Source organism: Tiliqua scincoides, chromosome 3, assembly GCF_035046505.1.
Source record: "Tiliqua scincoides isolate rTilSci1 chromosome 3, rTilSci1.hap2, whole genome shotgun sequence".
Classification (NCBI taxonomy): domain Eukaryota; kingdom Metazoa; phylum Chordata; class Lepidosauria; order Squamata; family Scincidae; genus Tiliqua; species Tiliqua scincoides.
Window position 1 is genome coordinate 240,276,847 of NC_089823.1, and position 14,787 is coordinate 240,291,633.

At 50.5% G+C, this 14,787-nt stretch overlaps 1 protein-coding gene across 1 annotated transcript in view; it reads left to right on the top strand.

The window, feature by feature from the left end:
• Window positions 1–14,787, top strand: part of IL1RAP (interleukin 1 receptor accessory protein) — a 59,111-nt gene that overhangs the window by 17,545 nt on the left and 26,779 nt on the right. Inside the window, exons 2-5 of the mRNA XM_066620290.1 lie at window positions 4,152–4,219; window positions 9,564–9,849; window positions 11,673–11,865; window positions 14,556–14,721. Coding sequence (XP_066476387.1) covers window positions 4,153–4,219; window positions 9,564–9,849; window positions 11,673–11,865; window positions 14,556–14,721 — 712 coding nt within the window. The 5' untranslated portion in view covers window position 4,152. The remainder of the gene's footprint in view (window positions 1–4,151; window positions 4,220–9,563; window positions 9,850–11,672; window positions 11,866–14,555; window positions 14,722–14,787) is intronic.

Here is a 14,787-nt window from a genome sequence, read left to right on the forward strand (position 1 = left end):
GCATGAGAAGCTGCCTTGACACCGAGTCCAAGGACAGCCGTCTCAAGCTGGCAGCAGCTCTCCATGCTCTGCAGCAGAGAGAGGGACTGCCAGCCCTCCTTCCCTATACGTATTTTTGGGGGTTTGGTTCTTAAAACACTGTATCCTGCTTTTCTTGCCACAGACAATGCAAAAAACAGCTTCCTAAAGAAAGCTGCAATTCTTTAAGAGTTTGAGGCAACTAAGAACCCAGACTGAGGGCCATCCTAGTAGTCCCACCATCAAAGGCCAAACAGAGTGTCAACCAGTTTTCTGGCTAAGGGCGCAATCCTGAGGCACCAGCCCAGGAGGGTCGCAAACATGCCATAAGGCACATTTGCGCCTCCTCGGGAGGAAGCTTGGCTGTCTCTCAGAAGTGCACCAGCCTGCAGAGGCTGACACAAGCCTCCGCGCCAGCTCCCTCGGCTTGGCTTGCGTTGGCCCAGCTGGGCCGGGGGAAGGGCAGGCAGGGGGCAGTCCCGGGGATGGGCAGGGGGGAGCAGGAGGCAAGGCTGGGATCCAGGACTTATGCTGGATCCCAGCCCTCGTTCCTGGGGAGTTTGGAGCGGCATGAAGCCGCTCCGCTCTCCTCTGATTTTTGCCACCTCAGGAGGTGGCACAAGTCCAGGGAGACCCATTGGGGCAAATGCGCCTTACCCAGAGGTAAGGGGAAAAGTTTCCCCTTTGGGCTGCCTTGGACCCCTATCCTGGGCTGGATACAGCGCAAGCCTCTTCTGCTTGTGGGGCCTGCTCCCCGCAAGTTGTCTTTGCTTCTCCTCATTTGTGATGGCCCCAAACAGATGAACAGGGCTGACTGCCTGAGCCATTCTCATGGAATTGATGCTTCATTGGGAAGAAGTCTATTCAGTGGGAAGATCAGTCTCAGGGGATTGTGGCCTTGCTTGCAGACATTCAGATGCTACTTGGAGGCTTGGAGGAACCCACAGTAAAGGAGCTGCCCTGGTGCAAACATTTAAAAGGCCATCTTTCCAAAGTGAAGTGAATCCAGGTCTAGGCAACTCTGATTGCCAGGCAGACTAGCTACTCTAGACAGTCAAGAACTCTCCTGAATCTGCAAAACTAAGTGCTTGCTAGGAATGGAGTTTCAAACAGACAAATGCTGCATGCACAGGTGAGCAGCAGCAGATTTTTAGGCTGCTGGACCTGCACAGGAGCTTCTGCAGGGCTAGTGTCCAAAAGTAAGAAAAATGGGCAAAAAGGGGGGGAGAAAACAGGGTAGTCGTCACTTCAACTAAAAAGTATAATTTAGAATACAATGGAAACAGAACCACAGCCAGGCCAACATGCTGAAGGAAAGCAGAAGGGTCAGACCAGAATCTAGCCGCATGCTGACTGCCTGCTCAGAAAGGTCTTTAGATGGCGGAAGGGGACTGCCACAGAGGAGCAGGGGGTCCCACGTTCTGGGGGCTGCCCCTGAGCAAGGTTCTCTTGCTTGATCTCTCCAGATGTACCTCGGTTGGTGATGGGATCCTGAAAGGGGTTTTTTCAGCATGTTGCAGGGGCAGGCTGAGAACTGCATAGGAAGAGGGTGCCTTTTTAGGTTCCCCAGTTCAAATCATGCATAGCTTCATTGGCTATTTTTGAGAACACTTGAGGCAGGTTGTGACCTTTAGTGTCCCCAGAAATAGCCAACGAAGTTGGGATAGAAGGGGAGTAATTGGTCCCGTAAAACTATGGGGAAGACAGAATCTTCACAGATTCCAGATTTCCTCCTGACCCACCAGAATTCCCTGTTCTACCAATAATGGCTGAAAGTGCAGAATTATTTAGAACATTGCCCTGCTGGATCAGGATGAAGGCCTATCTAGTCCAGCCTCCTGTATTTCACAGAGGCCCACCAGATGCCTGAGGAAGCACTCAAGACAACAAGAAGCCCGTATTCTTTTACCACTCCCTTGCATGTGACTTTCAAGATAGGATACCTCTAAAACCAGGTGGTTGCACATGCCCATCATGGCTTGTAACCTGTGATGAACATTTCCTCCATAAATCTATCCAATCCCCTAGACATCCAGGCTAGACATCCTGTGGCAAGGAGTTCCAGAGATTAATTCTGTCTCTTGCATTTGGTTTCTTATTCTTATAATATCACTTTTTCTGTTGGAAAGTGCTCAAAACAGCATTCATCTTTTTTTCTTTTTTAAATAGTATTTTTCTTGGAGCAAACAGAACTGAGTGAGCTGCAGCCTCTGATTTTTCTGCCTGCCTTTGGGAGCTGGAGATTGCAGAGCAGAACAGACGCGTGTCTTTGGAGGGGAAGTGCCTTTGCTCCCCTAATTGTTTTCCTTCCTTAATGATCTGGCACCCAGGGAAAACGAGGATAATTAGAACATCAGAGAACCATCAGCCGGAAACTGCTGCATGAGCCACTTGAGCCTGGCACCCCCGGGAAAGATCAGATGGAAGAGGGTTTCAGGCTGTGTGTCCAAGGAGCTAGTGCAGGAGGGTGAAAGACAAGCTTTTGTGCTAGGTGGACTCCTTGTGGCTGGAGCGGCAAGCACAGGGAGGCTTTGGAGCAAGGAAATGCCTGTCTCCTCCTCTGAAATAATTGCTGGTAACTTCACCCACTGGCGATAACCCACAGATCAAGCCTAATAGAAGGTACACCACAAGCTCCACATTGGGGAGTTTCTGGTATCTCTCCAGATAGTGCACGTGTGTGGGGGGTAACCTCACCTACTCATGGCTAACAGAAGCCAAAGTATAAATTTAGCCTGAAATTTTGGGCCTGCTGTGTGTTGCTGATGCTGTTACAATGGAGGAGGTAGTTTCTCCGGAAGTCCTAACCTGGCCAGTGTCTCGGGGCACTGAAACATGTTCTGTTGGGTTTTGGGGTGGCAGTCTCCATGGAGTCCTTGACCCAACCTTTTCTCTTCAGTTTCCTCTCCCTGAAGTAGCATCCACCTTGGCATGAGTGCCAGGGGTGTGATGACATCTAATGCAATTGTGACTACTTGGCATTAGGGGGTCTGCCTGCAGTGAGGGACAGAGAAGTCCATAGGAACAGACACCTGGCTGTACGACCTCCTTCTTCAGCATCGTCTTGCCAGCATAGAGTGGGGGGGGGGTTGCTTGTGCTTAAGAGCAAAGGGTTGCTGTATTTGTGGCTGCAAGTGACCCTCTGTGTGAGCCATGCCCACAAGTAAGTTCTTATGCACAATTCTCAAGAAATGGCTGTACTCCCCTAACCATGGAACGCACCTCATCTCGGCGCACGTACCTCATATTGACTGGAATGCCATTCCTTGCTACTCTGGTCTCTCCCTGTCAGACCTTTAGGTTGTCAGCTGCTAGTTATTGCTTTTTATTTAAGCCGTAAAGCCACCCTATGTAGTAATGATGCCATATGAATCAATGGTCAATGTAAACAGAGATCCTAGCTCGAGAGCAGCCATTTTCAACCACTAAGCCATGGCACACTGGTGTGCCGCAGATGGTCCCCAGGTGTGCCACAGGAATTTGGGAAAGGGTCATTTATCAATATGACCATTGGGGGATGTGAGCCCCCATTGACAGCACAGTGTGCCTTGTCAATTGTCAAAAAGCTGATGGTGTGCCCTGACCATTTTAGTGCCTTGCCAGTGTGCTGCGAGATGAAAAAGGTTGAAAATCACTGCTCCAGAGCAGGGGTGCCCAAACCCTGGCCCGGGGGCCACTTGCGGCCCTCAAGTCCTCTCTATGTGGCCCTCAGGGAGCCCCCAGTCTTCAATGAGCCTCTGGCCCTCTGGAGATTTGTTGGAGCCCACACTGGCCCAATGCAACTGCTCTCAGCGTGAGGGCAACTGTTTGGCCTCTCGAGTGAGCTGTGGGATGAGGGCTCCCTCCACTGCTTGCTGTTTCACGTCTGTGATGCAGTAGCAGCAGGAAAGGAAAGGCCAGCCTTGCTTTGTGCAAGGCCTTTTATAGGCCTTGAACTACTGCAAGACCTTCATTCATTCATATAAGTTCATCTTTAATATATTCATTTATGTACATTTATTCAAATTTGAAATGTAAATTAATTCGGCCCCCGACATGGTATCAGAGAGATGATGTGGCCCTCCTGCTAAAAACTTTGGACACCCCTGCTCCAGAGTAATCTGGATAACCATCTTATCTGTTTTTCAACCCAGGATGAAGGGCTGCTGCCTCCTGCTGGTTACTTTGTGGCTTTGTGATGCTGACCTTGGAAATCCCTCAGGTGAGTGAGCCCTGCCTGGGATGGGCTTTCGAATAAGCATGCAGAGTTTGTGGCTGTTGCCCTGGGAAAGGAAATGCCTGGATTCCAAGAGCTGTTCTGTTGTTAATTTTGATATACCATACCTCTTTTTAACAAATAAGTTCTCAAAGTAGCTCGTCTAGCAGAAGGAATCAGAAGAGGGTTCTTTGTTGCAAACAGGCTGTCAGTCTGCAAAGGAAAACAAGGCATGCCCCTGTAGCAACAGCCGTTGGAAGACGTAGTATGCCGGGCACCGCCCCTTTGCCTAGGTAGCAGGAGGATAAGGGCATCCAGGGACAGACATGACACTGCAGGGACGTGCAGTGGATGGGGAGGCAGGTGAGTCAGGGCCTCCCCGCCAGAGGGCCTCCCTGCCCTTCGAAAAGCACCACCACTGTTGCTGTGCACCGCCAGGTGGAGGCTGTTGTAGCCACAAGCCATTCAGGGAAATTTACTCTGGGTCATCTCAAAGTGCCAAAGAAGAGGGCTTGGGATTCCCTAATGGAAGTTGCAGGGTTGGCAGAAAAGAAGCGGAAATGGCAAGACAGCTGTTGGCCATTTTCCCCACTCTGAAAGCTCCCTGTTCAGGTAGATGAGCTGTGAATGGGAGGGAGGCAGGGAGGGGGAGTGGGAAAGGGAGCACCAGAGTAGCCACGTGCCCTGCAGTGCCACTGGAATGAACTTTCCAAATGGCCTTGGAGCAAAACTGGTGTGCGGAACATTGGGCCACCCAGAACAGCCAGTTTCCTTCAGAAACAGCACTCTTTGCATGTAGTTCTTAGTCACTGTGACACGCACACACCTGATATTTTGAGGAACCGTGTCAGTGCAGTGACATGACTAAGTACTGTGACCAGGACATCACTTTCCTCTTAAGAGACGGAAAAGAACTTTCAGTCTTGCAGTGTCTCTTTGCGCAAGGGTGGAAAGTCCTGTTGAGATAACCAAGCTGACAGGAAAGGCACTGTAATCCTGGATGCAAGCCATCCCCCCCCCCCCCCACAAAGCCTGAAGCGTAGGGTTGTGGCTGCACTAGGGTGGAGTGGGGGGTGAGTGGATGGAAGAAAGGCCCAGGCTCTGTGGAGAGGGAGGGGAAAGCGCGCTTGAGTGTGCCTCTTAGTTTTACAAGGGGAAGCATGCAGAAGACAGTTTGTACTGGAGCTTCCTGTTGCATCTACAAGGTTGCAGGTTCAAAATCCTCATTTTTTCAGCAGACCCTTAACTCTACTGGTTGTAAAAAGCACCCCTGGGCAGCTGTGGTGTCAGTGCTTTGGAACACACAGTGCCTGGGATCTCATTGGCTCTGGGCAAGCATCATCCAGCAGCTTCTCCAGGCACCGGTATTGTCAGATAACAAGAGAGTCCCAGACTGGGGCAGCAGCACAGCCCAGGCTCTCATGTTTCGCATCCCTGTCACAAAGCCTCTCGCCTGGGGGAAGAGCCTTTTGCACAAGAAGTACCTTGCATTTTGGGTGGGGGGAGGGGAGGGGAAGAGGCTGTGATTCAGACACTTCTAAGTGGGATGTATCCATTTCCCCAAGTGCAGCGAAAGCTGGAGGAGAGGAGGCTGTCCTCGCCAAGGATTGTATTGCCTCATCCAGAGTCCTGCTTGCCAAATTACTAGTTGCGCTGCAAGATTTTACTGTCACTGTGCAGGCAGGAAAAGGCTTTTGAAATGGTTTAGGAACTAACTTGTAAAAAAAGAGCTGCCGTTCGCTTTCTAGCAATGATACTGTATGATTAGAAAGGCAGGCATTAAACCAAAAATCACACCAGATTCAAGCCATGCCCCCCCCCCCAAACCTTCATCTTGCACATCTTAACACAGGATCCTAGAATCATGGAATTGGAAGGGCCCTACAAGATCTGTGAGTCCACCCCCCCACCCTTGTGCAGAGTGCCTGCAAGCAACAATTATTCATCTCTCCAGTATGTCGTCTGCTTAGTGACCCCAAGCAATGGAGCATCCACCCCCTTCCAAGGCGGACCTTTCCCGTGCCAACTGCTTCGCACCATCAGGAAGTTGTTCCTAGCACTTATTCCAAATCTCGCTTGTTGTAATTTAAAGCCATTTGTCCTGGTCCTGCCCTCTGCAGCACCTGAGAACAGATCTGCCCCGTTTTCCACTGTGACAACCTCTCAGATGTTTATGGGTCCCACTTAACTGTCTCTTCTCCAAAGCAAATATGCCCAACTCCTTCAACCTGCCCTTGTGGGACGGTGTCTCCTACTCTCCCCCATCCTAGTTACTCTACACAACCCACTCCAGTTTGTCAGTATCCCTCTAAAACTGTGGTGCTCAGAACTGCACACAGTTTCCAAGTGGGATCAGACAAAAGCTGAACTATTCCGTTTTTGGTGTGTTCAGAGTGCAGTTCTGTGTTGCTTCTCATGATCTGGATCCAGTGCTTCTGTTGGTGCTGCCCAGAATCACATTCATTGTCTTTGCTGCCACATCTCAGCATTGCCGACTCACGTTTAGCTTGTCATAAGAACATAAGAACCTACTAACTAAAATAAATCTTCTTTTCACACATATTACCACACAGTCAAATATCTCCAGTCAGCCCATTGTCGATTCCTGCTAAGATCTTAGAAAATAATGGGGTGATTTCCAGGATTTTCTGAATTTCCGCCCATGGGCTTGTCAAGACCAAGTCACACCAGACTAATCTCATCACCTTCTTCGATAGAGTGAATAGTACATAGACCATGGGAATTCTGTGGACCGAGTGTATCTAGATTTCAGCAAAGCATTTGGCAAAGTCTCTCAAGAGATCCTTGAGGATAAAAGGACAAAACGGGGGGCTAGGTGGTAGGTTGGGACCTCCCTTATGAGGAAAGGCTACAGTGTTTGGTGCTCTTCAGTCTAGAAAAAAGGCACCTGGGGGGAAACATGAGATGTACAAAAGTCCTGAGGCATGTGGTGGGCCACTGTGAGATACAGGAAACTGGACTAGGTGAGCCTTTGGCCTCCTCCAGCTGGTCTCTTATGTCCTTATGGCCTGTCATTTCCCTGATCTCCATTTATCCCTTTCTTAAAGATACGGACAACATTTGCTTGTCTCCAGTCTTCAGCAACCTCGCCCATTCTCCAGGAGTTCTCAGAGATTACTGCCAGTAACTCCAAGATCTCATCTTCCAGCTCCTTCTGGTTCTGGGAACTGAAATTCATTTGGAGTAACTAGGCATTCCCTTACCATCTCTCTTCCTATCCTGTGGTGCCCCCAGTTCTTCATTAATGCAACTGTTGCCTTCTCTCCATCGTCTGCTGCCGCTTCCCCACCTTCTCCACACATCAGGCCTGCTGCTCCCCTGACTTTCCTTCTCTTTCGATCATAACCCAACCCCCCCTGTTTTGTTGTCTTCCTCGCAAGTCTCAGCTCCTGGTGTGCTTTAGCCATCCCTGCAGCAGACTGTACTTGTGTACAGTTCTTCAGTTAACTGGCCTGCCTTCTTCTACATGTGGCTCTTGCTTCTCAGTTTTCTCAGAAAGCCGAGAAGCAAGATAAGCATAGGAAGATAAGCAAGAAAAATGTGCTGGGGGTGTGTGTCTCATTTTGCCTGCTATATGGTTGGAAATTTTGAAGCTTGTTTTTCTCATCCAAAAAAGTGACTCTTTGTGATGGTGAGTTTTTTGATGATTTGCTGATGCTCAGGCTAATCGATGAGATCAGGCCAATGGGTAACCAATCTAGGTTTTTGCTGCTATGCTGGCAGCCTGCTTATGTTCTTATGACATTTTGCATCTACAACAGGCAAATGAGAAGTGAATAGCCCAGCCAGCATGAAAGGTGGGACTGCAGTTCCCTTCCAGCCTGGGAAGAGGGAATGCTGGCTAGAGGGGGGACATGTTTTGTGCTAGCAGTTGCAGTGCTGGCATCTCACCCTTGCCTGCCCCTTCAGTCATAGACTCTCAGCCTGAATAACGATAGAGGTGCTGAAGGAGGCCTGGTTAGCAATAGGAATGGTTACCTAGCATGCAGCAGGATTAATAGGACCCAGTGCTCAGTAGTCACATCTCAGAAACCAGGTGGCAAGCAAGACATAAGCAGGTGTTTCCCTGCCATAGCCAGCTGGAGACCCACACGCAGAGGCATCTGTGGCCGCACCTGTGTCCTCGTAGAAGGGTTGCATTTGTTGGCATCTCCATGGCATAGTCATGCAGCACCAACCGTTCAGGAAGCTTTCCCTGACAGATTGGTGCTGGCTGCCTGTGGAGAAGAAGTCTGTGGTTCTGATGCACGTTTCCTTGGGAATTGGCTCCTTGAACTTGGTGGCACTGAATTGCGAGGCCCCCTGCGAAGGGTTGGGCTGTTAGGCTGACCTTGGCAGTCATTTCAAGATGATCTTGGCAGGTTTGTCCCGTTGTCTGCAGATTAAGTATCTTTAGTTGTTGTGATGATTGGATTTGGCCTAAAGTGGGGGTTTAATGTGATTTTTAATGTGCTATTTTACTTGACGTTAGTCTGTATGGAGAGGCTGGATAGACGTGTGTTGCTTCGGCTAAAGAAAATCCTCTCTTTGAGGGCTCTTCCTCTTGATTTGCGTGTGGCTGAGTCATGAGAAGAGCCCACTTCCTTCCTGCCTTCCTTCCCGGGCAGGCAGCCACTGAGGTTCAGCATCCTCCCAAGGAAAAACAGTGCCAGCTTTTTCCTTGGCTTCAGGCCACATCCTCTTCTAAGCCAATGAGTAGTGTTGAGCTCTTCGCTCAAGCTTAGAGAGGTTTCTGGTTATGGCCCATTTATCATTTTTGTGGACTTTTTTTTAAGTGTTCAAAGTGTTGGAATGTCCATGGGTTTGAAGAGCTGTGGAGAAATTGAGGTGCTTTTGTGATACAAGAACATAAATCAGGACTGCCTTTCTGTATCTGGTCAGAAAGAACCCTATTCAGCCTGGCTGCACTGAAAGTGGCCAGCTGCAATGGCCTTTTCCTCTGCAGTGAGAAATGCTCTCCCCAGGAAGAGAACCTCTCCAGGATTTGTAGCATGGGTCTTTCCCTGGTTGCGGGGGAGGGGGGGGCGGATGGAACAGGAGGGCAGTCAGCTGAAGCCCTGCTTAGGGGCTTTCTGGGAATACCTGGGTGACTACTGTGGGAAAAGGGAAGTTGGTCTAGCTGGACCTTAATCTGATCCATCCAGGCTCTTGCTATCTTTTATGCCTCTTATATCTTTATTTCTGGTTCCGTCCGTGGCCAGCCCTTCCTCGATGAGGCCCAGGCCAGTAGACAGAGGGTTGTTGCTTTTTATCGTCACTGCAGCCTTGTGAGGTGGGCTAGGCTGAGAGACAGTCTCTAACTTTAAGAAATATGCCTCTTTTCTGCTAGAGCGCTGTGATGACTGGGGTGTGGACACCATGAAGCACAAGCCAGTCTATAACGGGGAACCAGCCAAAATCAAGTGTCCCCTTTTCGAGACCTTTCTGAAGTACAACTATAGCACTGCCCACTCAGCCGGCCTGACGCTCATCTGGTATTGGATTGGACAAGACCAGGACCTGGAAGAACCGATCAATTTCCGACTCCCTGAAAACCGTGTCAGTAAGGAGAAGGACACTCTCTGGTTCCGGCCTGCTCTCCTCAATGACACAGGGAACTATACCTGCATGCTCAGGTACACATTGCTGGCTTATTTCCAAATAAAGTCTTCACTTGTTACAGACTTAAGAACTGGCTGAGATGTGGCAGAATGTTAGTTTCTATTTGGTGGGGGGGGGGCAGGAAGATGAATTGTGAGCTGTCGACACTCTATGTAACTTCTGTGAGGGAAGTGGAAGGCCAGCTTTGGCCAAGGTTAAGTCTTCGCTGCCTGCTTTGCAGCCAGCTCCTCTGATTCCAGGGCCCCCAGTTCCCCACCAGTCTTCTTGTAGCCCCTTGTGACAACCCGGGGCTACAAGAATACTGGTGGAGTATTGGGGGCCCTGGAGTCAGAGGAGCTGGTTGCAAAGCAGACAGCGAAGAGATTAGTCAGTGAAGAGATGACCCCGGGATTGAGGGACAGAAGAAGTGGTGTGTTTCTGCTGGTCAGCTACCCTGATCCTTGACCGAGAGTTTCAGAGATGGGGCTGGTCTAATGCTTGTTAGGTCGGCCTCAGGACATGAAAGAAAACAGTGAGGCTGTCACAGCCCAGATTTCTACTGTGACTATAGGGTAGTTCCTCATGTTTCTTCATGTGGAAACAGACCTACTGCACTACCAGTAGTGTACCTGGGGGAGGGGTCCACAGGTGCAAGTGCTCCTGAGCGGCACAGCTGGGGGGGGCGGTGGTGCCCCTCAGCCATGCCGCCCCAAGGGCCACCCGCACCCACTATCTAGAGGTGTTCTAAGGGCCAATGATGCTGCATACAACCTCCCCGACCCTCAGGAAGCCTTCTAAGGCATCTGTAGGGCCTTATAATGTCACTTCTATTTTTTTTTTGGGGGGGGGAGGAAGTGATATTTTAAGGCCCTTAGTTGGCGGGGGGGGGTGGCACTTCCGTGCTCCCCACAGGGCAGCACAGTGGCCCAGAACTTCACTGTGCACCACATGGGAACTTCCCCACAGAGAGTTGCTAGTCTCAGAGCTCCGGGGATGGCTGGAAGTGGAAGCCCCGAGGGAGCTGCCTCTCAGAGTTTCCTGTGAGGAAAGGACCAGCCAGCCACTCTGTGCAAGAAGAGCTGGCAGGGGAGCCATCTGAAGATGTGGCCCATCCTCTCCCACTTGGCCTGCTAGCTTCTGTTGGGGCAGAAAGAAACTGATGGGAGACGTCCGATTTCAGAACAGTCAGCAGGAAATGTTGGAGCTGGAAGTAGTTGAACTGATGAACTGGTGAGTTTCCAGTGTGCAAAAAGAGTTCTGCAGGAGCAGGGCTGCCAGCCCTTTCTCTACTGCTGGGCTATTTTCTGTGCATGGTCAGCTGAAGCCTGGCGATGTCCACTCCCCCCCTCCCCCCGTAACCCTGGGTCTGTGCAATGTGTGCTTCCCCACTGGACAGTGCTCCCCAGCCTCATAGATACTCCTGACAGGGAATACACACACTGTGTGTGTTCTGAGAAGGCGAAGCTCTTTGCAAAGAAGCGTGCAAGTGAATGTTGCACTTTGGCAATCTGTCTTCTGGCAGGATCCAGGCAGCTGCTTCTACACAATGATAGGGGGGCTGTGCTGGCTTTCCTGCTAGTTGGGAGTGTGTGGTCTCTGAATATGGCAGTGGTGCCGCTGATGGACCTCTCCAACACGTGTTCACGTGCTCTTTCCAAATCCCCGTGCTGGCCTCCCTCCCAACAGCCTATGACGCTGAGTCCTGTAGGCTCATTGAGCTCTGCACAAAGAAGGCTCCCCTAGTTTGCTGAGAGTTTCAGCCATCGCGTGTTCTTGTGGGCCTGGGCAATGTTTTCTCCTCTTCCTCTGATGTGGTCAAAGCTGTGACAGCCTCTTTCCCTGCCAACCCTTTCCACAGAAACAGCACGTACTGCAGCAAAGTGGCATTCCCCTTGGAGGTGGTCCACAAAGACCCTGGCTTTTGCGTCAGCCATGCCGTGAAGCCAGACGAGGTGCTCCTCTATCTGGACGCCACCAACATCAACCTCACCTGCCCGGATGTCAATGGGTTTTTTCCAGCTGGCAGTCCGCTGAAGGTTCAGTGGTACATGGTAAGGTGGTGTGGGCCCTTGGCTTCTGTTTGGGGGGGCTCCTCTTGCATGGAACGCCTTCAGCACCTTTTCAGCTGAACGGAGATGGGCCGGTTCCTTTTGGCTGGTGGCGAGGGGCCATTCATTCACCTTGCCTGCTGTTGGCTTCTCCGACTAGCAGTGGCTCTCCAGGGTGTGCTGAGCTGACGTTTCTAGTAGCAGGGCTGGAAAATCCTTTAAGTGGGAGATGTACCAAGCCTTGACAGGGCCACCGCTAGGCTGTCAAGTCCATGGGTCAGTGGAAGCCAAATGCCAGGCCAGGAGTCAGGCTAGAGCAGCCATTTTCAGCCACTGTGCTGTGGCACACTGGTGTGCTGCAAGTGGTCCACAGGTGTGCCACAGAATTTGGGGGAAGGTCATTTATTAATAGGGCCAATGGGAGATGTTAACCTCCACTGGCAGCAAGGTGTGCCTTGTCAATTGTCAAATATCTGGTGGTGTGCCTTGACCATTTTAGTGGTGGTGTGCCTTGAAAATCACTGGGCTAGAGGCTGGCTTGGTTCCAGATTGGGCAGGCCAGAAGCAGTTGTGTTGTTGAACCTGGGCAGGATGTTGAAGCTCTGAGCTCAGTCTTCTAGGCTGTAACCAGAACAGCTTTGGTGGTGCAGGGGGTGAGAAGTCAAAGGGAGCCTCAGCTCCATCCACCTGCACCTCTGAGATGCTGGAAGCAGAACGCTTACCGCTGAGTGATGGCCCTTCCTTCTAGCTGGTGTGGTAGTACCTTTTTTGAGCAACCCAGAGCCAGTCAGCTGTGCCACAGCAAGGAGTCATTGCGCTGGATTTTCTTCTAAATTCATATGGGGTCCAAATGGACCACCTGCCCTGCCCTTCCAGCTGCCATGCTGAGTGTCTGAGGTGTTTGGAAGCAGCAAGACTCCTGGCTACTTCCAAAGTCCAGTGTGAGGTCACCAGGAAGGATCTTTGGGCACAGGCCTGGCTGTCTGGATCCTGTTTTGTTCCCGTTTCATTCAGTCAGTGCTGGCCCTCAGTAGGGTCGGACCGTTGGTGTCAGGGTTATGTGTGTTCATGTGTACAATGATCCGTCAACACTCCTTCTGCTCCATCAGAACTTTGCAGAACACACCTGGGTAGTTCTACCCATCTGGACTTGCCTTTCCCTGTCTGTAGCCCAGGAGCAGAAGTGGAAAAATATTGAAACACTGAAGTGTGTGTAATTTGTGTAGTCCTTTTCAGGGCACAGAATTGGTACTTTCTTGGCACAAAGTTTGGATTTATTTAAGAAAGCAAAGATCATTCCCTCTGTTGGCCAGCAAATACTGTTTCCACTCACATGCCCTCACCGTAGAAATGCCATGTATGGCTCAGGAAATTAGGAAAGGTTCTCTTACTGTTCTTCTTAAGTCATCCATTCTTCTGGTCTAAGAGGAATTGCTTCATTTGGCTGAAAGGGCTTATTGAAATTCAAATCTTGACCATCAATTAGCAAAATAAAACCCACCCTAAAAATAATTTTTGCAGATGGTGACTCATTCATTCCACTAAAATCTCCCTCAAAAATGGTATACAGGTGGGGAATCTGTTCTCAGACCCCCCCCCCCCATGGATACTGGAAATCACAGATAAGTGAACTCATGATTTTCAGCTCCTTATGCCCTCTGAGGGGGACCAGAATGCTTTCTGAAGCCCAAAGAGACAGTACACATTTGCCTGCTGCATCTGTAGGCTTCAGAATGGCCTGTAGAGGCGAAAAACGTCACTTCCGGTTTCCCGAGGGAAACCAGAAATGACATTTTAATGCCTTTTAAGGCATTATGAAGCCCAGGGAAGTCCCTGAAGGGCTTCCCCAGGCCGTAAAATGCCTTAAAAGGCATAGAAAGTCACTTCTGGTTTCCTTTGGGACACCTCCAGGGGACCTGCATTGAGCCAGCTCCGCAGATGCAGAATCTGCAGGTACGGAGAGCCCACCTGTACTGTATTGCCTGTCATATGTTGCCACTATAGACAACTGACTTGGAAATGTTGTCTCAGAAAATATACTGCAAATCCATCCATATCACCAGCAGTTGTGACAATGGAGGTGTCACCTGTGTGTCTCCCATCCCCCCCCCGAACACTCTTTTGTGAAACCGTCAAAGGCGGCATATGAAAGAAACTGCTTGGTTTAATTCAGCTGTCCAGACAGAAGGATAAGACCTGTTTTCTCTGCTGTTCCTTTCTCCCTGGATGCTTTGCCTTGTTGCAGCAACCCTGTGCAGAAATGGCTGGAGAGCAGGTCTACGTTTTGCCTTTCTTAAACCGTTCTACCAGTGGTTCCCAGAGTCCTCTCAGGAAGTGGTTTCTGACTGTGTGTCAGAGCCCCACAGAGGGTTCCATGTGGCTCCCCCATGCCCCAGAGGCCAGGGCTGTAGAAGATAAGTTCAAAAAGAAAAACAACAACCCTATCAGCCCTGGTAGCAGCACAATCCTGGGGATCATGTTGCTTTCACCCACTGCCCCTGCCCCTTAAGGGTCCAGAGCAGAGTGCTTCCCTGGATGGTGGGTTATGACCCACCAATTTGGGAACCTCTGAGGTTTGCTGTTCCTGATTAGAGAAGGAGTGCGCTGGCTGGCTGTGTCCAGAGGATGCCTCCTTGTGCAACACTTTGTTTCCTGCTTGTGAATGAGCTGTCTCTTTTCTCTGCTGACTGTAGGACTGTAGGATCATGGTTAACTATGTGGAGCGCTATCCCGCCGGCCTCAACCTCACCTTTGGCTTTGTTCGCGAGGTGTACAAAGGCGATTACACCTGCGTTGTGACCTACAAAGAGAACGGCCGAGACTTCTCCCTCACCAGGACTCAGAGGGTGCGGGTGGTAGGTAAGGAGGGAAACGGAAGGGGCGAGGGAAGGAGCTCCTCTTTGTATGCGATTGGTTTGATTGCTT